This window comes from Filicampus tigris, chromosome 5, assembly GCF_054856515.1.
Source record: "Filicampus tigris isolate MCC_2025a chromosome 5, RoL_Ftig_1.0, whole genome shotgun sequence".
Lineage (NCBI taxonomy): Eukaryota > Metazoa > Chordata > Actinopteri > Syngnathiformes > Syngnathidae > Filicampus > Filicampus tigris.
Window position 1 is genome coordinate 10,009,042 of NC_141221.1, and position 25,322 is coordinate 10,034,363.

Below are 25,322 nucleotides of genomic sequence, written 5' to 3' on the forward strand. Positions count from 1 at the left end.
CTGCGGACTCTTTCAAATGTGTATTGTGTCAACTAAAGCGATGCTGCTTCCTTGTGGTGACCAATGGCATTGTAAGGCGTACTTTTTCTTTTTCTACCAACATTCACCGACTGACCAATTCTTAAAATTAAATAAAGTTACATTTTATTGTACTACTAATTTAATTTTGATAATACTCCATTAACATACGGTTGCATATCAATGATTTTGCTCAAGCATAGCCTACATGATAGCTGTGTTACCTGACAAGCGAATTGAAAAAAATAAAAAATAGCATAAAAACATCCATTCCATCCATTCATTATCCAAAGCGCTATAGCAACTAAAAATGAAAATAAAATAACTGATATTAATGTATCTTTATGATAATATGAGTGACAGCCAGGCTTGCATTGATTTGAGTGACGCACTTCACTGCGGATACATTGAAAACAAATCTGAAAAATACATTTGTCTCTTCTGTGGACTCTGTGGATTATTTAAATTGGAAAAAAAAAATCAAAAATTGAAGAGAAGAGTGGAAACTAAGTTAGGTCTACCCATGGTCAGAGCTTGATGGTGTAGTTCCTGCTGAGTCATGTAGCACACTTTTTTCCTCTTCCTCTAGATGGCTAAAATGGTTTTAGTTACACGGTTACATACCTGCATGTTGAGAGTTCGGAGCATATGCGAACAATTGACATATGTCATCAAATTCATACCGAAATGCTGATTTAAAACTTTTTCCTTTAGTCTTTGTAGTCGTATATAATAGGAAAAATCAGTTTTACTGTTCAATACTTGCACTCAGAATACATTGTGTTGTTTGTACAAGGTAACTTTCGTAAAGACTAGAGAATGCTGTTAAAATTCCATTTTATCTCTAAAAGGCAAATTTGATATTCGCAAATTCACAGTGACATTATGTAAAGCAAAAATATTTTCTCTTTTTTTAATCGAAACTAAACATTTTGAACAACTCGCTAAAGATGATATGGAAAAAAAGAAAGTGCCATGAAACCGTCCTGTAATTTAGAGAACGTTGTAAAAGCAATCTCCACCAAGAGATTTATTTTCTTCCTTGTGGAGACTACGGGCAGTGCACAATCAAACAAACAAAAAAACACCACGTAAAACCAAGGAGCGACACAGTGTGGGTTTAAAAATATGTAAATGTTACAACTTTAAATTTTTGGGCTCCTCTGAAACGACGTGCGTAGTGATATTTGTTGAGAACGACAAGTTGAATCCTCCCATCATGCATCTGGTTTTGCCAGCCCATTCGGTTTCACTTCTCTGTCTCCTGTGCAGTGGAGCTACTGCGTCCAATCGAAACGGTAAATACAATTCTTGTGACTCTGTTTGATTAAAAAGTGCACCTATGTCGACATAATAAGTAATATAGACTTTGTGTTCTATAGCCTTATCGGGATCATATATTCGTATTTTTTTGACACGGGCACATTTTTAAACGTGACATTTTTGGCACATATTTGACACGGGTTTACTCGAATAAATCTATGCGGAAATAGTTTCGTCATTTGTCGAACCAGTGAATCGAGCCTGCAATCAAAACAGCGTTAATCTTCATGACTATTTCTTTTCTTTTTTTCAAATCTATTTTTAGAATTGGATGGTAGTGTAGCTACTCGGTCACACACAAACTAGAAGGTAGAAGGAACAAGGAAACCTGAATTCACTGACGGGACTGTTCTAAAATTAGCTATTATTTTACACTTATTTAACTGACTTAGTTGATCAAAACAACGAGAAGGCGACGTGACAGTAAAAAAAAGTGTATTATTTATTATCATTATTGCTCAAGTAATTTTTCGCAATACATTACAATAATATCAATAAACCTGCCATGTTTTTAGTCATCCAGAGCGTGGTAATCTACAAAGGTTGAATCAAAACTACTGGATTCTTCTTGTATGTTGAATTTGTTGTGTTTTTTCTTGTTTTTATAACATTTCCTAAATGAATTTGGCAATTATGCTATAGTGTTATACTTTTTTTTTGTGTGCGTGTTTTTTATATGGCTGGGTTGTTTGAAGATACAGGTAGATATTTAGATTAAATACAATTGATTTATTTGTATTAATACACTCGTTTTAATCCATTTATTCATTTTCTACAATCCTTTTCAGGGCCGCAGGGTCCTGGAGCCTTTTCTGACTGCAGGGCCGACAACACCCTGGCCCATTTACAGACAACTACCATTCACGCACACATTCCTGAACCCAACCTCATTTCAAAGTCAGGTAAAGTCACCTCAGCTCAGTTAAATTCTCACCTCAGAGCAAAAAAAAAAAACATTACTGTCTCAGTCACATACTCATTTTAATTCTCGAAAGAAGCTACATATAATTACCACTTTTCTTGTGTGTTGTTCTTCTTGATTTGGATTCCAACAGGTGGTTTCCTGTTTTAGTAGCCACCATGATAGTGGCTCCTCTTTCCTTCGTGGTCTTACTTTTCCTGGGCCAGGTGTTGGGGGCACAGATTCCACGTTTAAACTTGCGTGACATTACCGGTGCGCAGCCCTTTCCCTGGCAGAATATAAGACTCCCTCAAACGGTCATACCCGTGCACTACGACCTGTCAATTCATCCCAACCTGACCACCCTGAGCTTCACCGGAGTCGTTTGCATCCAGCTGGATGTGCTAGAAGACACCAAAGCCATCATTTTGCACGCCAAGCAGTTGAAGACCTTCAATGCGAAGCTCAAGACGCCCGAGGGGGTGAGGTCCCTCCAGGTTTTGGAGAATTCTGTTTACCAGCAGATTGCCCTGATGTCAGACGAGGTTATCCCCAAAGGGCAGGACTACGAGGTCCAGGTGGAGTTTTCCGCCAATCTCTCGGACAGCTACCATGGTTTTTATAAGAGCAGCTACCGCACTAGCAGTGGAGGGATCCGGTAAGCCTTTTTATGTTTTTCAGTCCATTTTTTGGAAGTTTTTGCAAAGTTAATAATTATGGGTCGACCAATATAGATACTTTAAGGCCAAAGCTGATTCTGATATTTGTCAGCGTAATATTATGATAACAGATTAATTGACTGATTAATTTGAAATATGTATAATGAATAAAGCAACTTGATTTTGCTCCCTTAACATATACAACAATAAAGATTTGAGTTACAGGTAGAAACATTTGATTGCTTTACATTACTTAGTCCTTAAGTATTTGTTTAACTTTATGACAGAGAGAAAAAACGGCTGTTTATTTCCCCCCCACAATGTTTTTTTTGGTCGGGGTCAAACATTTGAATGTCATTGTTTTTGTCTCATTGCCACGTGTGTAAAAGAAAAAACATTTTGGCAAAAATCTGTGATTTTAGAAAAGCTGATATCGGCAGATTAAATTGGACAACCGATTGATCGGTCAGACCCTAATAATAATGCTTATTTTTAAGTGACATTACAGTAAGTTGTAGAGATGGAATACATTTGTCCATCCATCCATTTTTTTATTGCACTCTTCCTCACTAGGCCATTCAGTTAGTGGTGATCACGTTTTTCTTTAAATGGGACAGGAGAAAACTCCTTTTACCATACAATGGATTTGTCATCATAATGCTGCCTAAAGGACCATTGCCATTACTTCACATTGCTACTTAATTTTGTTTTTTCTGCATTTCACATTTATCTTTGTAACTCTTCATAGTTGCTGTCTGCTCACAATGGGGCAGCCAACAAACAGCAGATGAAGCTGGGGCAATTTAATCCTCTATCACTATTGTGTTCATGTACATACATGTCTTTATTAGGATTCTGGCATCCACGCAGTTTGAAGCCACCTTTGCTCGAGCAGCCTTCCCTTGTTTTGATGAGCCCGCCTTTAAAGCCAACTTCACCATCTCCATCACACGTGAGCCACAGCACATCGCCATCTCCAATATGCCCAAGGTATTCTACAATCATTTCTATGATTTCACTGCATACAGCTTTCTTAGTATTGTTTATGTAGACTGGCACTTGTTCCTCTAGTTTTGTCACTTGTTGCTATACTATATGTTGCACTGTATGTGTTACCTCACAGGTGAAAACAGTCGCATTACCTGGAAATGTGTTTGAGGATCACTTTGCCACCACAGTAAAGATGAGCACATACTTGGTAGCCTTCATCGTGTCTGACTTCCACTCCGTCAGCAAGACGACCCAACATGGCGTCAAGGTGAGGGCGAGCCCCCACAACCCCCAACTCTATATATGTGGAACAAATGATGTATACCTTGATGGTACCTTGAGATATGAGTGACAAGACTTAAGAGGTTTTCAAGATACTAGCTGTTGTTCAGCCTATTTATTTATTTTTTAAAATGTATTGTCTTTTTTCTTTGACAAAATTGCACGACCTATTCTGCCGCACACACTGCTGTTCCCACAAATGTGGTTCCATTTGTGCTACCTGAGCCCTGAGCAATTGTGATGTCATTTTCAGTCGACAGAGATGACAAAACGGCCGCCACCTGAGATGGCTAAAAACGGGTGGATTTTGCTGCTTAACTCATATTTCATATCAATCATACTGACTTGTTTCAACTAGTGGGCCTGCATAGAACATATTCTTGAAAAAAAATATGTTTGGGTTGACTTCTACTTTAAGATGAAATTTTAAGGCAAGTGGGGTCGATTTAAGCATCACAATAATTTTGACACATCGACTTGGAGAACCCCTCGGAATATCAGCCCGTACGAGCTTATTGATACTTTTAACTGAAACTTGTCAGCCAGTTGGAGAAGGTGTTCCCCCAGTAGTAGGCTAAACGAAAGGGTTGAGGAGATATGTGGAGAAATTATGGATATAAATTCTTTCACGCTAATTTGAAGGCTTTTTTGGACCATTTTCTTTAGGTGGTATCACACAAAACTCTTGTCCAAAAAGGCTTTTTTTTTTTCTGACATAAAAAAACTCAGTTTCTTCGGAACCCGTTATCTGATTTTCAAAATTCTGTGGTCTTAAGACTATAATTATGCATTCCTGACTGCCATCAGATTACTGTCTACGCCGTAGCTGAGAAAATCAACCAGACGGACTTTGCGCTGGACGCCGCTGTGAAGCTGCTCGACTTTTACGACGACTACTTCAATATTCCTTACCCACTCCCCAAACAGGGTGAGCATGTTGTTCGGTATTTGACAGCAGTGGGAATGTGAGATGTCGTAACATTTGAGTCCCATATGCAAATCGGCACCATTACACCATGACTACCTCCAACTTATTGAGTCACATATATTTTGTGCTTGACACAAGCAACTGGTAATCATAGTCTCTCTCTTTGGACTCCGTGGATTATTTGTAGTTTATTTTACTGTTCAAGGTGATGGCTACCGTGAATAACGGGTTAGAGGAGTGGTTACCTCAATTATGCAACAGGACGTTGTGTATGCATGCTGAGATATTTTTTACTTTGGGATTATATTGAGTTTTTGTATTGATTTATTTGTAATATACAAGGTGCCAGTCATCATGAATAATTGCCAGTTAGCACCTACTGGTGGGCAGTAGTTGTATGACACGTCTACGTTGCGCATGCACGCTCGACCCTTCTGTCTAGGCCAGGGATCATTTCTTCGAATGGTATTGTGCAAGTATTTGTCTATATAAATAAAATTGTATTGTATTGTAAACATGAAGTCCACTTAAAACAGCAGTTAAAATATTGATAAATATTAAATTTTTCCGCATGAAGCCTATGTTAATTATGTTTGCCTAGGACATTTAGTTACTCAGCTCTTCACATTTGAAATGAGACACCCTAAATGTAGGCGTTATAAAGGAACGTCAAGTTGTGCATTTCCTTTACGTATCTGCAGACCTGGCTGCTATCCCCGATTTCCAGTCGGGAGCCATGGAGAACTGGGGACTGACCACCTACAGAGAGGAGGCCCTTCTTTTCCACCCCGAAAAATCCTCCATCACAGACAAAGTGCACATCGCCAGGGTTATCGCTCATGAGCTGGCACACCAGGCAAGAGCGTCAGAATATAAAATACAACATCACGAGATGTCACTTGTCACAGTTATCTGCAGTGGATACAAAAAGTCTACACACTCCGGTTCAAATGCCATGTTTTTGTGATGTAAAAAAAAGAAGAGAGACCTAGATAATCCTTTCAAAACAATTTTACACCATTAACGCGACCTATACCTTAATACTGGCTGTCATATTCAGCGAGCAGAGAGGGGAGGGGTGAGCAAAAAAAACAAATGGTGCCAGTGGGTATTAACATGAGTAGCCCACGGGTCTGTTCTAAAAATAGCTCACAAGTGATGAGAAACTGACTTATGAAGAAGAATTAAAACAAGAGAAGAATGGTAACATTTATATATTTATACTTAACTTGGTACATGTTTCCTCTGTACCAAATATACTATATTTTGCTAAAAATGTCTGAGATTGTGTTCAATGGAAAGAAAATAATGTGTTATTCACCACAAAATTTCAATAAATTTCACTTTAGAGCTGTCATTTCAATACCGTGATATTTTCGCTCACGATTATCATAGCGTCAGAAGCTACCGAACAAAAATCTCCCAAATACGTGGCAAAATTTTATGATCTGATGAAACCAAGGTTGAACTTTTTGTTGCTGCACATTTTATACTGTAGGTCACATTAATAGTAGAAATAGTTGCCGTTTTGGTCTCTCTTTTATTTTTTTTTTTAACCACAAAAACCTGGCATTTGATCAAGAGTTATATTAAAAAGTCCACACTTTTTATATCCACTGTATATTAAAATCATTTTCATTGTCTTGTCTGTGCAGTGGTTTGGCAATTTGGTGACGATGGAATGGTGGAACGACTTGTGGCTCAACGAGGGTTTTGCCAAGTTCATGGAATTTATTGCTGTCGATGTCACCTTCCCGGAGCTTCAAGCGGTGAGAGCTGCGCCTGCACGCGCAAGTGATTGATCCACCACATTAAGCGCAATGTACAAAACTCACAAACGAGTCTCTTTCCTCTTAGAATGACTTATTCTTGGGGAAGTGTTTCGACGCCATGGAGGTCGACAGTCTCATCTCATCACACCCAATTTCCACGCCTGTGGAAAACCCCACCGAGATCCAGGAAATATTTGACGAAGTGTCCTACGATAAAGTCTGTTTTTCCGTTATTACATCCTTAATCAATGTGTCGTACTTTGTGTAAGACGGTTTGCTCGTTTTTCAGGGGGCGTGCGTTCTGAATATGCTGAAAGGCTTCCTGACACCTGAAGTGTTCGAGGTGGGGATCGTGCGCTACCTGAAGCGGCATAGTTACAGAAACACTGCCAGCAGCCACCTGTGGGAGAGCCTGACCAATGTGAGTGATTAATGTGTGCGAAGACAAGGCCACTAAATTGTGTTCCAGCTATATTCTTTATCCTATGCGGAAAAAAAATCATATTACTGCAGCTTGCTGAGAAGTTGTGACCGTATCCTCTCAGGCTGCATATCTGTATTATTATGCCCCCAAGTGGTAAGGGTGCACACCAGGCTTTTACATTCTAGTTAAAGAAGTCAACCCAAACATTTTTTTTTCAAAAATATGTTCTATGCAGGCCCGCTAGTTGAAACAAGGAATTCTGATTAATATTGCGTTTGTGGAATATGAGTTTTTAGCCATCTCAGGGGGCGGCCATTTTGTCACTTCTGTCGACTGAAAATGACATCACAGTTGCTCAGGTATCGACCAACCACATCTCACCTGTTTGCTGAAGCTGAGCCAGGGTTGGTTGTTATTTTATGTATTTATTAATTTAGTGTTTGGATAAATTCAGTGCTTAAGAAGTGCTGCCGACATGTTTACATATTGTTCATGTAACATGAAAGCCACGGATTTGTTGCATTATTTTTCTAATCTGACTTTGTGATTTATCTTTACGCCACATGTGTTTGGTAGACTTTTTTCGAAGTGTGGTATTGAACGCTTAAAAGGCCGGGAACTTTATCTATATAGCACATTTCATACACATTGTTACAAAACAACATTCAAAGGCAAAAGAATTTAACACATTTCAAAGCAAAGTAAAGCAATAAGTACTTTACTCAAATTACAATACAATACAATACAATTGTATTTATATAGCGCATTTCATAACAGCTAGAGCTGTAACAAAGCACTTTACATACAAACAATTTTAAATGAACATACAGCGCGAAAACGTTGACTATAGGAATGCTCTAAAAGACATTAACCTTAACCATAGGTATGGGGAAAAAAAGCTTTTTTAAAATTTTTTTTTATAAAGGCCTTTACACATGGCGCTACCTTCAGTTCTGTTGGCATCTTATTCCATTTGTGTCTAGCATAAGAGCTAAATGCTGATGCACTATGTTTTCCACTACCGGTAATTAACCCGAGACTGCAAGTCAAAGTGTTTAGTAAGTTAGCAACTTTAATTGAAGTAGATAAATTAACATTTTCCTCTTTCATATTAATTCATGGTTCTTCTGTCTTTGTTTTAGCGTGAGTCTAACCTGTAAGACTAAAGTGTTTATGTAAGATAAATATGATATTGTTCTTTGTAATACTGAGGAATTTATTGCTTGTTAAAAAACATACATGGGAAGAGGACCTTGCAAACGCAATATGGAGCTAAAAAAATATTAGTTTTCTAAATTGTTCAGCGCTGTTTGAAAAGCACACAAAAAACAAAGTGTTCTAAAGTTAAATGGTATTGAACAAGACTGACAAATAGTTAATGTGAATACAGCGTGTCACTCCTCATTGATTTTTTTTTTTCTTAAAATTCTTAAACAGGTTTGCGATCTGACTGATCTGCCAGGCGCTCCATCCAAACAAAAAGAATTCTGCTCAAAGCACACCCTGCCATCTGGAGGGCATGTAAGTTTTCATGCATAGAAATACCACCAAGTGTGATGGACAATTTGTGATTAATTTGTGTCTTGTGTGGGCACAAATCAGTATGATGGTGAGAAGTTTGACATCAAGACCATCATGGCCACATGGACACTACAGAAGGGCTTCCCGCTAGTCAGCGTTGAATTGAAAGGTCGCAAACTCACACTTAGCCAGCAGCATTACCTGAAGATGGAGCCGGTGGCCACCACCACTGGACCCCCTGCTGAAATGTAAAAAAATAATAAATAAAAAAAAATATATATATATATATGCATATATATATATATATATATATATATATATATATATACACACACACTACTGTTCAAAGGTTTGGGGTCACCGAGAAATGTCCTTATTTTTGAAAGAAAAACATTTTTTTTTCCATGAAGATAACTTTAAACTAATCAGGAATACACTCTGTACATTATTAACGTGGTAAATGACAATTCTAGCTGCAAATGTCTGTTTTTTTTTGGTGAAATATCTAAATAGGTGTATAGAGGCCCATTTCCAGCAACTATCATGCCATTGTTCTAAAGGTACAAGGTGTTTGCCCATTGCGTCAGAAGGCTCAAGGATATTAGAAAACCCTTGTGCAGTCATCATTAGCACTAGAGAAGCTATAAAATTGAAAAATCTGCAGCATCACAGTGTAGTACAGTGTACTTTGTGGCACATGGCTTGTGCGTACTAGCCTAAAAGAATCATTACGGTCCTAAAAACACCCATGTTATGAGTACTTGCAACATTTCTATGTGTTTTTTTCTGATTTAAGTATAAAAGTCATGATGTGTTCAGGGTCACTTGGAATATTCCACTGACATACAAGACAAGCGACTCTCCCACACCACACCACCACCTGATGAGATCTGCAGTGGGTAAGAGGTTTTTATAGTTGTTTTTTTTTTCCCTTTTATAATTTTGTGCATGTTTGGTTTAATTAGCAAAAATCACACACTTTTCTGACAGCCTGACACTGTTGCAGCTTCTACTGATTATTATTATTTTTTTTAACAAACCATACTATCTCAAATGTGCTATTATAGCCGGCAAAATTGCTACTGTGGTTTTGAAGTCACTTGGTCCCATACTCACTAATCTTTCTAGGGAAGAAATTACAGTTTGCTGCTATGCAGTTTAAATTTAAGTTAAAAAAATGATCTAAAAATGAAAACTAATGAGTTCTTTAACCAAGCGAACACATCTCTTATTTTTATTAGAATACTTGCTTATTCAATAGAAATTTCAGTAAGATATCTGAATCCAATACCAAAGGAAAATAAACTGTGATTTTTTTTTTTTTTTCCCCCTCCTAAATATTGCGATTTAATATGTGATTATTTTTTTCAGGGTCCCTTTCTCATGTATAGGAAATGATAAACAATTGTGTTCTTTTGGGAAATTTAAGCATATTTTCTTTTACTGTATTAAAAGATACTGTATTTTGGCGCATGATATTTTCATGTTTCCCTGGTTCATTCAATATACAATATACTGTGTGTTCTAAATTGTTTTTCGTTGCTTTTTTTTTTTAATGATTTTTACAATATAATGAAACTCCTATATTTTTATTGGTGGTGTGTGTTTTGGGCTTGTTCTTTAACCTATTGCGTCTTGGTTTGGAATGAAATTGGGGTCCAGCACTGTTTTTACATTGAATGTAACTCCTTGTCCTCAGATCTCCTGCGCATTCCAAACACAGTGGACTGGATCAAGTTCAACGTGGACATGAACGGCTACTACATCGTTCACTACGGCAAAGACGGGTGGAAGAACATGATTAAACTGCTGCACAACAACCACATGGCGCTCAGCGGCAAGGACCGAGCAAGCCTCATACATGATGTCTTCCGACTTGTCAGGTCAGGAAACACAGAACCATGCGTTTCGTTCAGTGACAAATTCATGTTTGGGATTTCAATACGAAGTTTCTAAATGTATTGTTGCCTTTTTTTTTTCTGTACATGTCTTTAATGGGACCTGTTAATATAGAATACAATGAGGATAACATTTTCTTGGCTTTTCCATATTTTCTTTGTAATGTGTGTGTGTTGCAGTATCAAAAAGGTGGGCCTGGAAACAGCTCTGGATCTGTCCACATATCTGTCCAAAGAGACTGACATCATGACACTGACTCAGGGCTTAAGAGAGCTCTTACCCATCTTAAAACTGATACAAAGGAGGGAAATTGTTGTTCTCGAGGACAACATGAAGGTGAGCAAAAGTTAAACTAGAAACAGTTTGCTTGTTATTATGGTTTGGATACGTGTGTATGACAGAGCACATCAAACGAATAAGATTATGAAGTTGAAATGTTGTCTGACTGGTTTTACTTTGGTGCCTCGATGAGACACGTCTAGACGCAAGCTTTTGTCATGGAAAGAGGAAGTGATTGACTGTGGGTGCAATTAGTGTTGAATGGAATTGATATTTACAGGTTGAAAATATTGTAAATTTGCTGTCACCTCACATTAATTCGGTGGACAGCCATTAATTCAGAAACGAGGATTTTTTTTCAGGCCGACGCCCATTCAACTATTTGACAATAAAATTCTGATTATTTCAAAGAATATAAAACAAAAACATTTCTTTCCCGTCCTTTAATGCCACAACAAAGAATTTCAGGCAGCACATTTCACTGACTGTTTTTTAACTTTGCAACAGAGAAAAATCAGGAAAAATATCCGATTTGTTTTGTTTTTAATTAATATTTTTGGAGGGGGAATCTTGTGGGGTCATGTTGGAACGTCATTATCTTTGTCTTATGTGTAATGTGTTGAAAAACGGCAGATATTTGCCAGTTTTAAAAGAGCTAATATCGGCCAGGCCCTAGCGGAAACCCCTGGCAACAAAAGTGAGCACGCCTCTATGTTAAATGTCCAAATTGGGTCCGATTCACAATTTTCCTTCTTCTGCCATGCTTTCTTGTCAGCACATTAAAACTGTAACCCGTTCCTGCTTTTTTTCACCCTAATAATATTTTTTAAATGATTTCCATATGATCTCATTCTGATGTAGAAATGATCATTCGTGCTCTTGTGTCGCCCTCCACTTCCTGACTATTGTTCTCTGTCTCCCTTGTGTAAAACACTGCCGCTAGGCTTTTGTCTAGAATAAATAGATCCATTAGTTTTAGCCACATCACTGGCTTCTGTCCATCTTGCACTGGTTTCCTGTTCAATTTAGTAGTATGGACAACATTTTAACAGTCGCATAAAATATAGAGACAACAATCTGTGGATATCAATTATCTGATGATCGCCTTTTTTTTTTTTTTTTTTTTTACAGTCCCTCACACCAGATTAAAAACTAAAGGTGATAGAGACATGCAGTAATACATTTTGTCGTGTCGTTGTTTTAAAACAGGGCATCCATAGTTATTGGAACCTGCACGCCTAAAAGTCAAACCAGTTACTCCTCCCTACCTTACCTTTGGGTCAATTAACTCATTCACCGCCCTTGACGAATTTACTTGTCTTTTCACAGTCCAGCCATTCAATCAATCCCAGGAAGTTATTTATATTTTTTTCCAAGTTTTTCAAGCGTTAGGGTAAAAGAGGGGATGAAAATGCCTATTAGTGAATGAGATAAAAGCGCTCATATGGTTGTGACATATCATCACAAATCTTGGAAGAATGTAGTCCTTGTAGCTTTTTAGTTTTTTTTCTCAAAAATAGGCAACTTTTTATTCCTGCGGCATTTCTCCTTGGAAACATGTCTTACCTAAAAGGCAGTGTTTTTTCAAACTCTCTAATTTAATTTAAAATTATTTAATTTGTGTGCCTGTGCGGTCTAGCGCCTGGCAGCGTAATCATGTCTTTACTGCATTGTAGTACTCTTCCATACCAGTAGGTAGCAGCAGCAGCAGGTAGCTAATTGTCTTTGTTTAGAGACAAGCAAATTCGTGACGCATGTTTATCCAAACAGTCCCGCCCTGAGTATCAATATGAAACATTATAAAATACTTTTTTCTTTGTGTTTATTTAATTCCTATTCAAGGCGTTATAATAAGACGTCATTATTCAATGTTAGAAAATGCTTATACAAACAACATTTATATTGTTAAAATATGCTTTTTTTTTTCACAATTTCAGATGGTGGTGTGCCGCGGGATTTTTTCAATGAAATAAATGTGCCCTCACTCAAAAATGTTTGAAAAACACTGCTCTCAGGGATTCTCAGACTCACGAAGTTAGAGAATCCCCCGTTTTCAAACTATCTTAGACTGAAACAAAAGCGAGCATCTCTGCTTGTTGTAACCAAGTAGAGCACTCAGTTTGTCAGGACAGAAAATGGATGGATGATTTAAAGGGTAACATTTTTTTTCAACAATTTGTTCCATGCAGGCCCACTAATTGAAACATGGCATTCTGATAAATATTGCATTTGTGGAATAAGAGTTAATCCACCCGTTTTTGTCCATCTCAGGCGGCGGCCATTTTATAACTTCTGTCGACTGAAAATGACAAAACAACTGCTCAGGGCTCCGGTAACGAGCAATCATGGCTCAGCTTCAGAAAACAGGTGAGCTGTGATTGGTCGTTACCTGAGCCCCGATGAGCAACTGTGATGTCATTTTCAGTCGACAGAAGTGACAAAATAGCCGCCTCCTGAGATGGCTAAAAACGGGTGGTTTAACTCTTATTCGACAAACGCAATATTAATCATAGTGTTTCAACCAGTGGGCCTGCATAGAACATATCTGTGGGAAAAGATGTTCGAGTTAACTTGCTCTACAATTAATGAACAATTAATTCCACCCAATTAAACCTGCTATTATACTTGTGTCATGTTCACAGACTTTCCTGCTAGACCTGTTCAAGGACTCGATTAACAGTCAGAGTTGGGACGATTCCGGTTCGGCATCGGAGCGAACGCTGCGCAGCTACCTGCTGCTGTTCGCCTGTGTCAGGAACTACACTCCTTGTGTGACCAAAGCCAACCACCTGTTCAACATGTGGAAGGAGTCAGATGGCCAAATGAGGTCAGAGCCAGTATTCCCTCGCATTTGAGTGATGATGATGTCTAATGCAGGGAATTAAGATGTCTCCGCTTCTCAGCCTCCCCGTTGATGTCACCTTGGCCGTGTATGCTGTCGGCGCTCAAACAGAGGAAGGGTGGGACTTCCTTTTTGAGATCTACCGTCGGGCCTTGCAAATGTCTGTTCAGAACCGCATCAAGATTGCCTTGACAATCAGCCCGTTACGTCAAAAGCTCAAGTGGTAGGTATGATATCAAGTAAGTCGCATATGGCTATCCTGTGCACCTGTGGAATTAAGACATTATATTCGAATATGTGAAATGGGAAAAACATGATTAAAAATGATTAACTCATTCACTGCCATTGACGAATTTACTTGTCTAGCCATTCAATCCCAGGAATTTATTTATATATTTTTCAAATGTTTTCAAACGTTAGGGTAAAAGAGGGTCTGAAAATGTCTGGCAGTGAATGAGTTAAAGGTAAAGGAATAAGAATATTTGTCTTCTAATAATGATTCTAATAATGGCTTCATGAGTTTTATATATTTATTTTACACTGTTTTTATTTGGAGAGCAATAGTTCTTCTGATTCAAATGTCTTTTTTGATATTTTGGTATGTCTGGAATGGATTAGTGTAAAATCCTGTGAATAACACACACCCGTGTATAATAATATCTTTTTCCGCTTTTGTATGAATTTAAAATTATTTGTAATTATTGTATTTGCAAAACACATTGATTTTCCTTATTTAAAATAAGAATGCAAATGCTTTTCTTCTTCACTTGCGTTCATTTTTATTGATGGAAAAAAAAAATCTGGCAAAAAAAAAAGCCTTTTTTCCTCAAGGGTAGAGAATGCAGCAGGTCTCATTTTCTTTCCTCTGCAGGATTCTGGAGCAGAGTCTCCTCGGTAAAGTGATGAAAACTCAAGACCTCCCAAGCATGGTTGTCTCTGTCAGCAGGAACCCCCGAGGCCACAGACTAGCGTGGGACTTTCTTCGAGTTAATTGGCAGACCCTGATCACAAAGTCAGTTGTAAGCCGCACTATGATTGACTTTTTTTTATGGTACAAGATACTTTTGTTATCACAAAAGTGAACAGCAAATGGGCCAAGTGTCGACATGTGGACTACTTTATTGTTGGCATCTTACTTGTGCTTGTCTGATTTCCAAAGTCTCAGGGTCTATTAGGTAAGAAGTGTTATCATTTTTTTTGAATGATAGCCAACACTAGATTGCTGAATGAACTGAAATCAGGTCAGGTCTGGTGTGTCAAAGGAGCTTCTTCGCGTCATCCTTTCTGTTAGTCATAATGATTTTGACACTCTGGGTTAGGGCTGACCGATTTAGAATAATAATAGAATTGTAATTTAAAAAAAAAAAGTTTTGCAATTTAATGAGATTATTTTCATAAAGTCCCCTTGTCATGGAGTGTTTTTTAACAAACAAGCAATACATTCTTTACAATAAACAATCCCAGATTTATCATACATAAATGTTTGATCTTATACTGTAGTTTAGGTTTATGCTTGAATGAAATTAAACTATGAAGTAATATGAAAGACAGTTTATCTACTTCAATTAGAGTTAATAACTGACTAAACGCTTTGACTTCAAGTCTTTTTAATGGTCATATATATATATATATATATATATATATATATATATATATATAAGAAGTTTTGTATTTTTCCCCAAGATTGTAGCCTTTGCGATTTGACAATTGATTTCTACTACATTGTGATATTGATTTGAATTTTATTAATTGTTCAGCACTACTCTGGGTTTAAAAATCTTAGCTGTGAGCCACGTGACTGCTGTGTTGGATACTGTACATTAAGTTGTCAGTCAAAATTCCTTTGGGTACATGTTCTTTTCAATATGTTTTAAGCTCATTAAATAATTAACCCGTTTATACGGATATTGCAGGTTTGAAATTGGCTCCTCCTCCATAGCGCACATGGTGACGGGAGTGACCAGCCTGTACTCTACAAAGACAATGCTCTCGTCGGTGAGTGCACTTCGCTTCTCTGGTTTATTATTAAGAATCCGCAATTAAATTCAAGTGCTCAAAACATGAACTTATAGACTCACACATTTGTGCATGTTTTTCATGCACATTTGAATGATATCCTGTACAAGAGCTGCGTCTAAGCGCTGTCAGAGATGTTTTTTGTGTGTGTTTGGTTTTTTGTGTGTATTCAGTAGGACCGGAACAATATGGATTATTTATTTTTTCAAATAAAATTTCAAGAACCTATTCATCGGCCAAGAATATATATAATTAATAAAATAACGGTCCCCGAACGCTTATAAAAAGGTTTTGAAGGCATTACCATTACATCAATGGACTGTTTTACAATAGTTTGTCCGTTGGGTTGGTTGGGGGGCGGGCGATTTAATGTCCTTATCTTTGTCTTACGTTGGTGTAATGCGTCAAAAATGAAATACAACCACCAAAACAAATTTCCATATTTAGCTGATTTTGAAGCACTTATATCATCTGATTAATCAGTTGGGCCGTAGTATTCAAAACAGAAGTGTGTGTTTAAAAAAAAAAAAAAAATGTAGCCACGGGCCAAAATTTTCATCAGTTTTGATGGTCACTTTTACAGCGGAAATCAACCGTAAAAAGGTTTCTTTACGAGAATATGTTCTATGCGGCCCCACTAGTCTAAACACGGCATTCTATTGTGTTTGTGAAATATGAGGAGGAGGCGGCCATTTTGTGACTTGCTGTCAACTGAAAATGACATCACATATGCTCGGGGCTTAGGTAACGTCCAATCATCAGCATCAGAAAACAGGTGAGCCATGATTGGTTGTTACCTGAGCCCGGAGCAACTGTGATGTCATTTTCAGTCGACAACAAGTGACAAAATGGCCGACCCTTGACATGACTAAAAACGGCTGGAAGTTGCTGAACTCACATTACATAAATGCAATATTAATCAGAATGCCGTGTTTAGAGTCATGGAGGTGCATAGAACATATAAAGATAATATTTGGATTGATTTCCCCTTTAAATATTCCGTCCATGGTTGTTACGAAAATTTTCAGACATATGTGCCGCCATAACCGTTACGCTGGCAAGCAATTTTTGACGCGTGTGAAGAGGAGTCTTAACGAGCATTCACGGCTGGGTGACAACGTAAATTAGGGGCATATATTCTGATACCAAAAAACAAAAAATGACATTAAATTAACCCCCAAAATTATATACTGTATCTGTGCTGCCTGGCAGCATTTCCGTGTTCCTGTACTTGGGGACCACTGTTCTAGTACATTTTGATACACGTTTTGGTTTAGGTTGTGAGTTGTTGGTCATATTTTTCAAGGGAGATTTCATCTCATTAACTTTGTCATCTAGCAATGCGCTTTGGCGATTCACCTCTGTTCGTGTGCTCAGGTGGAGAAGTTCTTCAGCTCTCTTACGGTGGAGATGGGCTCAGAGATGCGATGTATCCAGCAGGCCTACGACACCATCACTGATAACATCAACTGGGCCGAAACCAACTTCCCCGTGCTGCAGTCCTGGCTGAAAAAAAACCAGAGACGTATTCATGAGGACTTGTAATGGGAAACAAAGACACTTTTTGTATTTGTTATCCAAAATGTAATATTTTGAAGGACACGTTGGTTGCAATTTGAGAAAAACTTCCCAGTGGAACATTTGTTCTTCAGACAATTTCACTGAAACATCTTTTTCATGTTGGTTATCACAAAGTATCTTTGGGTTACATCATTCAATAGTTCAAAGATCCTTTCTGATTGTTTAATGTTTGCGATTTAAGACACTTTTTCCTCTGGGTTTTAATTTATTATGAATTTTTCTTTTAGGGCTTTTGGGTAGACCCCAGGAAGTTCTCAAAATGAATTCCATGTCTGTTTTTTAATGTCTGAATATCCGTGCTCCAAGAGATCAAAACGCACATAGGGGGGTGCTTATTTTTTATTTTTTTTACCTGACATGTTTTAATGGCGGAACACTACCCTTGGGGTTCTCCCCGTGCTCGTGTGGGATTTTTCATGGTACTCTGTTACCTGCCCCCAAACACTTGCATGTTAGGTTAATTGCACTTTCTAAATTTTGTAAATGTATGAATATTTTTTTTTTGTCCATATGTGCCTCATGATGAACTTGCGACCATTCCAGGGAGTAATCCATCCCTCACCCAAAGTGATCTGTGATAGGCCTCACGATCCTGAACATGTTAAGCAGTTAGGAAAATGTCTTGACAGTACATGTTGACAGTGCATTTGTCCGTGGGAGTTTCCAGCCAGCCCTTTAATTTTTATTTGTTCATGAAGATGAATTGTTGATGAATGTTTTGCGCCAATCTTTTGCTAATGCACTGATATTAGTGTTCATTGACATACTGTGATTCCCTTTATGTAGAACCTGAATGTGGTTGTTGATTGCTGCTGTGGGTATCGATCACATCTGCATCATTGCAACTGTGACTCGTTTTTGAAATTTTGTCAGCAACTACCTTCGAAATGAGACTTATATCCACTTGCATATTGCAATGCATGAAGAAATCCAGATGTCCGATGGGATACACTATTTTTTAACTTTGATGAATTTATCATGCAAATCTCAATTTGTCACTTGTATTGGAAAAAAATAAAAAATTCCGACGTACACGAGATTTCTTTTCATTTTGATTACCGGTGATCACGTGCCTACTGAGTAGTGAGAGTAACAATTGAGCCAAACCTATTTTGACCTTGACAAACAAACTACAATGTAAATGTCTTGCTTTTCCAAGGTGCGTTTCCGAGTAAAACTGGTCTAAAACCGCCCCTGATTTGTGTGGACTTTTTGCGTCCACTCAAGCATGTAATACTTTAACCCCAAATGTGCCCAATGCATTAAAAAATGCTTAACTGTTCATTTGTTTCAACAAATTCTCCATAGGATCTTTACTGTCTCCCCTGTGTCCAAAGTGGTCTAAGGTGAGGCGGTAGCGTTTACTTTAAAACCTCTGCAGCCGTCATAAATTCTTGAGGTGGACCTTTGGCACATACCAATAAAAGGAACCATATACGATATTACAAAACGGCACATCTGCGGCATCCATGGGTGTGAGCTTCGACTTGCATTAGAAAGTCGACCTTATTCATTCATTTTCTGTGCTTTACCCTTGCACAGACCGGGCTGCGGGCCGCTCCCTGGGAGCAGCACACCCAAGTCACAACAACCTCTGCTCTGCTGAGCCCTGAGCCCACACCTGAGGAGACTCAAGGACTCACCGCGACTCAAGGTAAGAAGCTTTACCTCCTCATTCCCTTTACAAGCACGGATATGAGCATGTAAATGTAACTGCGAGCGCTCACATTTTTTCCCCTGTTCTAATAGTGTTGTCATGGAGAAGATGGGCCTCAGTCCAGATTGAGTGAAGTCAAAACTATTAGATTATCGTGAACTAGAACTTTAACAGTTAATATTATTTATACATTGGTAAATCATTTTGTATGAGTGCAATTCCGTTTTTTTTAGGGTAAGGTACCATATTTGGTAACTAGAGAGGAAATGGGCCCCTCACAAACACCTGATTCCTCCTAGCCACTGTGTAAACAAAGTTAATTAAAAACTAAAGGTCAATATAATAAGAAAAGCACATTTCACCGATTTACATAAACAGCTCTGCTCCAAGCTTGTTAGTTATTATTGCTTACCTTACTGTAAAGAAATACCATGAATGAGGTCATTTTTGACATTTGTCACACTTTACAATAAGGCTCGTAATACCGTGAAGTGTAAACTTTTATGTAACGGCTGGATTAGAAATTCAAAAGAACAGACCAACTGACCAAATAGTGAGCCAACACCCACTGTTGTCATTTACAACTGTTTAGTAATGATTTACAAAGTGTTTACTATCAGTGAATACTTTACAAAAGTGCACTTAGTGTAACGTGGTACCAAAGCTCTTATGTACTGACAGAATTTACTACGGGACCAATTAAGTATCTACCTCCCTATTTAGCTACCAACTACAGCTATAACAAATGTCTGTTGACGTTGGGTGGGTGTCATTTTTTCCAGCATGCAGTAGTACAGTCCAGTAATCAATGTGATGATTCAGACGCACGTGATAGTGTCATGTGTCTACCCTTAAGGTTACATAGTGCTGCATTTTTATTTCTATATGGTTTTATAACTTACTCATGTGTGAAAAATAGTTTGAAGTCTTCTGTTAAATGAGCAGAAACGCAGTGGTCAGTGAAATAACTTGGGTTGATTCAAGATATATCTTTTTTTAAATTAGAATTTGTTTGAAAGAATTGTCTCATTTAAAATTGCTTCATTATCATCAACATGCATTTTAAAATGGACTTCTTATCCAGTGTTTCCCAATTGTACGATTGAAACCTCCTATGTCACAATTTTGTAAAGTTTTTTTTACTATTGGTCAGTACTCACCTGTGGGTGTTATTTTTACAAATTGTGGCCAATCTAATTGGTTGAAAATGTTATTGGTTGAGCAAACATGCCATTTTGCCAGCGAGAAGACGTACTGTTCAGGACAAATTATAATCCTGATCATCAACATCCTGATCCTTGCTGACAATATCGAACCACCGTATGACACCATAAAGTACAATTATATTATTAAATTTACTGGGAAACAAACTGAGGAATTTTTGGAACAGCTAACTATTTGGAACAGGAAACTATTTCTGGAATGGAACATAACAAATTTGGGGGAAGGGAATTGTCATGGGGAATGGGTAGGTTTTATTTTATTTATAAAGTACTTTAGCAACAACTGCAGCTGAAATGAAATGCTATACGAAAAAATCTAACATAAAACATAAATTGTAAATGGAATGCACTTAGTGTTTTATATGCACCAGGTGAATTAAACACAAGATCAAGATGTTTATTTCTTATGCACAGTAAAAACAATGGTATTTTTTTTTGCTAGTATCCCTTCACTTATACAAAGAACATAGTATATTATTAAAAAGAGCAATTTCAAAATAATGAAAGATGAGTACTAAAGGGGAAAAGGGTTAGGCAATGTACAAAGGAACAATTTAAAAACAATGACAATTAAAAAAACAAAAAGACTGTATTTGAATACGGCAGAGGTTATTGTCGAGTTAGTAGAGTAAGAAAAGTATGTACATAATGTGCAAAGATGCAGACATTCGACTATTCAAGTACTGCAATGATATTGCACAGTGTAAACGTTCAAGTGCAGAGGACAAAAAAATAGACAAAAAATGCAGTGTAGCTGACGGATTATGATGTCATTTGTTCAGAAGTCTGGCTGGGTAGAAACTTTTTTTTGTCTTTTGTCTTGTTCTGGCTGTGATGCTCATGGAACATAATTCAAACAAAGTTAAAAACACATAAAACACTATGGTTTTAAGAAAATGACCCAAGACACTGAACAGTAGCCTAGGAATGGAGCAGCTCACTGGGGCACGACCATTTAGAGATTTGAAAACAAATAGTAGACTCTTAAAATGAACTCTAATATGGCGGAATTTGGTGTCTTTGTAACAAATCAGTTATTCATGACATATTTTCGCAACAAATCCAAACCAGCAACAACCAGTGTGATTGGACTGTAAAAGTAGACTGTAAACCATATTGTGTCACAACAGGTTGCTTGCTAAAGACGCTTATCTCTACATGTATGGGTCGTAAAAAAAAACCCTCTGAGATCATGGTGACATGGACAAATTATTGGGGTTCAAAGTGTATCATGCAGTTGGTGGAAGATTAAAGGGAGTTGGTCGGCCTGGTGGATTTCGACAACGTGAACTATTGTAGGCTACTGCCCTAAATAATAGGCTCCTCTCTAGTAGATGCTGTGACTCCATCTGTGTCTTTATTGAAGTACATATTTTTACAATTAAAAAAAATAAGCGGTCAAAACCTATTTAAGATATTGGTATGTCATTAAAATGTGCTCTTTAATCTTACAGGCACGCCACACTAGCTAGTGCAAGCTAGCGTAGCATTTCATTGGTTAATAAGTCAAAAAACAAAAGCGGTCAAGACTGAGGCTTCGTCTTCATCATCGTTTTTTAATGAACATTATTCCCCTATAGCACAGTTTATCTTGAATTAGATTAGCGTTTGGTTGATAAGCTTACCTGCTCCAGAAAAAAATAAAAACACATCTTGGTGTTCCAACTCAGTTAACGCGTGATGCCAATTCAAAGAGAAAGGATAAAATTCACGAGCACGGAGCGGCAGCTAGTACAAGTGACTTGCGCATGCTTTTTTCCACCTGAGGAACCTGCCTCGGGCTATTTAGCGCTTAGTTAGCGGTCTAGCACGTTAGCCATGACTGCTTAAGCGTGGAACTTAAATAATAAATCCAAAACATGATTTAGAATGCGTGTATTTATTAATTATACACATTTTAAGTGTAATGAAATCATAGGCACAGGCAAGTTGAAAATCAATGTCTGGTCTACTGTAATGTAATGTACTTTACGGTACATTTTCAGTAGATAAAAAAAAATACATCTTTATATTGCGCTTAGTAACTTTTGTAATCACAGTTTTTAGTCCACACAGACTTAGTTAACTACTGAGCCCCATTTTAACTGTGATGCTAACCTGAACAGCATGGAGGCAACTACTTTGTAAACAGTTCCTCTGATGACTGAAAATGTGGAGACTTACTTCCATGTTGTAAATGAGTTCCGGACGTAGTACAGGCAGTATCTTTAACTTGGATTAGTGTTGACACATGTACACTTCACAATTCTGTGAGCCCATGTTTAGACTCTGAGCTTGTCATTTCTCCAGTTAGGCCTTTTTATTTTGTTTGTATGTGCATGTGCGTAAATAAATGCAGCTATTTGTGGAAATTCCGTAAATGTGATGTTTCGACATGCAGCTGTTTGACTTGAACTTTAATAGACTGCAAATTACTCCCATCCAGGTCTGACTGCTCTGCTGTTTCAATCCACATTCGTTCACCCTATCTAGAAGGATGTCTCTCAGCAGCATCCCTGCTCTCGAGTAAGTACATTTACGTGCAATGATTCAGGAAGTTTCAAGCTCCAAATATAACATGTGACTGAAACCACATTCATTTGCCTCCCAAGGATCTTTCTGGCCATCCTGGGCATCGGCCTCCTCATCATGTTCTGCACCACCTTCTGCAGGGCGTGCAGCCGCCTGAGGGAGGAGGAGATCGAGAGGGAGGCGTGGAGGCGGACCGAGCACGACGGTCGCCCTCCCATATTTTTCATCCCCTTTCATGGGAGACTGTCGCAGCAGCAGCAGCAACAGCAGCAGCAGCAGCAGGAAGAAGACAACCTCAACGGGGTGCCTCGGTACAGCCAAGAAACATTTACGCCACCACAATACAACACTGCCGGAGGCTACTGTGGACCACCACCTTCCTATACTGAGGTGACTGTTGGCTAAATTAATGATCCTATTTTAATACTCCCGAGGCATGTTTTTATAGCATTCATGGCACCTTTTTAAGGTCTTAACACTCAAATCCAAACTAACAAACTTATCATCTCACAATAGACACCGATAATATTGCCCAAATATGCACATTATAAAATGAACCTACAGCAGTTATTTTCCGTAGGTGTAAAAAGCAGGATTACAGAGGATGAAATTAAATAATGCTTAACAAAAACTAGGCTGAGATTGAAATACTTCCCGTTCTCTTTTCTGCTTTCAATTTTAATTAAACATAATAGTGTGCAGCCATCTAGTGGCCGACTGTGAAATTGCACCCAAAATAAACAAGCGGCAGAACAATGAGTATCATAAATTGTATATATAAAAAAAAAAAAAATTAAAATCGGCAAGATAGGGTCATAAGGTTCTAAGTCAGGGGTGGGCAAACTAGGATTCAAGGGCCATATTCGGGTTTTAAAAAAAGAAGGTTGGGCAGGGTCATTCGTGGATGAGGGGAAAAGTGTGTAAGATACTTTCACTCATTTTCAAATGGTATTATTTATTTGGATATACATTATCGGTACATTAAACGGCACAGTTGCAAGTGGTTACAAACCCCCCTCGGAGTTCCGAGACTACAGGTTCGAATCCAGCCTTCCTGTGTGGAGTTTGCATGATTCTCACATGCTTGTTTTTGGTTTTATACTCTGGCGTACCCTCACATTCCAAAAACATGCGTGCCCGGTTCAATGAAGACTAAATTGCCCATAAGTGTGAATGTGAGTGGGAATGTTTTTGCCTTGTCTGTGCCTTGCAATTGGCCGGTGATCAGGACATTCCAATTTGTGCGTCAGTGAGCATTTCCCTGTGTGTGACTGTGGTCTTGTCCTTCTGTTATGTTCCAGGTGGGTTTTAAACCCGACGATCTGCCGCCAGCATATACAGAACACAACGTGAACCCAGTCATAGCGCCGGCTCACACGGACGCCGTCCAATCTCCAACGCAACCATAAAACACTGCAGCTGTGACAATTTTGTGCACATGGACATCTGATTATTGCACTGGAGCCACTGGACTTTATCTTGAATGTGAGCATGTGTGTGTGTGCGCGTGTGTCGTTTGAGGGCATGAACATGAAGGTAATGGCCGCTGGTGAGTTGGCATCATCATTAGAATGACTGGAAATTCATTTAACACACATTTTTGAGAGCAAATAATTGTATGAATATATATTGATATAATTATTTCAACTGAAGTAGCTGGTCTACTTACTTTACAAAGTGTGAAAGGATAATTTTGTATGCTCCAAACTAAACATGCCTGTATATTTGTTCAAGAATATATGTGCATGTTATACAATAAAATATTGCTAAGATCACATGTAAATGTATGGATAATCCTCTTTAACATTTCCGTTAAAAAAAAAACCAGATGTGCCATTCAGGAGGAATGTCAATTAGGTCAAATATACGGTAATCAGACGACCTACCAATGAGTTCGTACTGACTGGAATGAACTAGACTTGAATTGCTTGACAAGTTTGTCGTGGAAAGCTGATAGTAGCCCTTTATCGGGCGAGGAACTATATTTGGTTGCTTAAGAGGGTGTTCCTTCTAAATGAACCCTGCACATCCCACACATCTCCAATCTATGATGCAATGCCTTCATGACTTATCTTAATGTCATGCAGGGTAATTGCATTTAGTTAATTTAGCAAATATATGTTGAGTTGAGTGGACATTTCTCATTCAACCTCCTGCACATTTTGTCTTTAAGACAAAGCCTTTTTCATCAAGAAACTAAATTTGAAATAATAAAAAAAACTTTATCCTTCGCCATTATTAGCAAAAATTCATACCTTTGACCTGAGCATTACTGAAAGGTAATTGATTCCTTGGTCCGTGCTACAGAAATGTATGTATTTTTTATTTAGCTCAGTACTGCTAACTAACTAATGAATAGTGACAAAATAATGAAAATATTTAGTTGTCTTGGGTTGAAGATTTCGAGTTGGGCTCATAGAAAGTGTTTGGAAAACAATAATAAAATGGTAAAGATGGGCAAACGAATAGCAACAGCTTTACGGTGATATTAAGACC

General features: G+C 38.0%; 2 protein-coding genes across 5 annotated transcripts; both read left to right on the forward strand.

The window, feature by feature from the left end:
• Positions 1-1,192: 1,192 nt before the first annotated feature.
• erap1b (endoplasmic reticulum aminopeptidase 1b) lies at positions 1,193-18,467 on the forward strand. 2 transcript variants are annotated; one of them, XM_086031228.1, is made up of 20 exons: positions 1,193-1,316; positions 2,130-2,243; positions 2,414-2,900; positions 3,753-3,891; positions 4,025-4,159; positions 4,981-5,101; positions 5,803-5,957; positions 6,757-6,870; positions 6,959-7,090; positions 7,163-7,294; positions 8,735-8,818; positions 8,900-9,066; positions 9,638-9,717; positions 10,518-10,701; positions 10,897-11,053; positions 13,639-13,823; positions 13,900-14,061; positions 14,710-14,850; positions 15,752-15,833; positions 17,232-18,467. In XM_086031228.1, the coding sequence occupies exons 1-20, from the start codon at positions 1,238-1,240 to the stop codon at positions 17,397-17,399; spliced, it is 3,018 nt and encodes a 1,005-aa protein (XP_085887354.1). In that variant the 5' UTR covers positions 1,193-1,237; the 3' UTR covers positions 17,400-18,467. The 2 variants fall into 2 exon arrangements, with proteins under 2 accessions (XP_085887354.1, XP_085887355.1); XM_086031229.1 differs by having other exon boundaries at positions 1,283-1,316; positions 2,397-2,900.
• A 148-nt stretch (positions 18,468-18,615) lies between these two features.
• On the forward strand, positions 18,616-24,603 carry LOC147147218 (uncharacterized). Of its 3 annotated transcripts, none has more exons than XM_086031230.1 (4): positions 18,616-19,089; positions 22,741-22,820; positions 22,907-23,216; positions 24,128-24,603. In XM_086031230.1, exons 2-4 carry the CDS (start codon positions 22,792-22,794, stop codon positions 24,233-24,235), a joined length of 447 nt encoding a protein of 148 aa, XP_085887356.1. In that variant the 5' UTR covers positions 18,616-19,089; positions 22,741-22,791; the 3' UTR covers positions 24,236-24,603. The 3 variants fall into 3 exon arrangements, with proteins under 3 accessions (XP_085887356.1, XP_085887357.1, XP_085887358.1); XM_086031231.1 differs by having other exon boundaries at positions 22,967-23,216; XM_086031232.1 differs by lacking the exon at positions 18,616-19,089 and having other exon boundaries at positions 19,099-22,820; positions 22,967-23,216.
• The last annotated feature ends 719 nt before the right edge of the window (positions 24,604-25,322 follow it).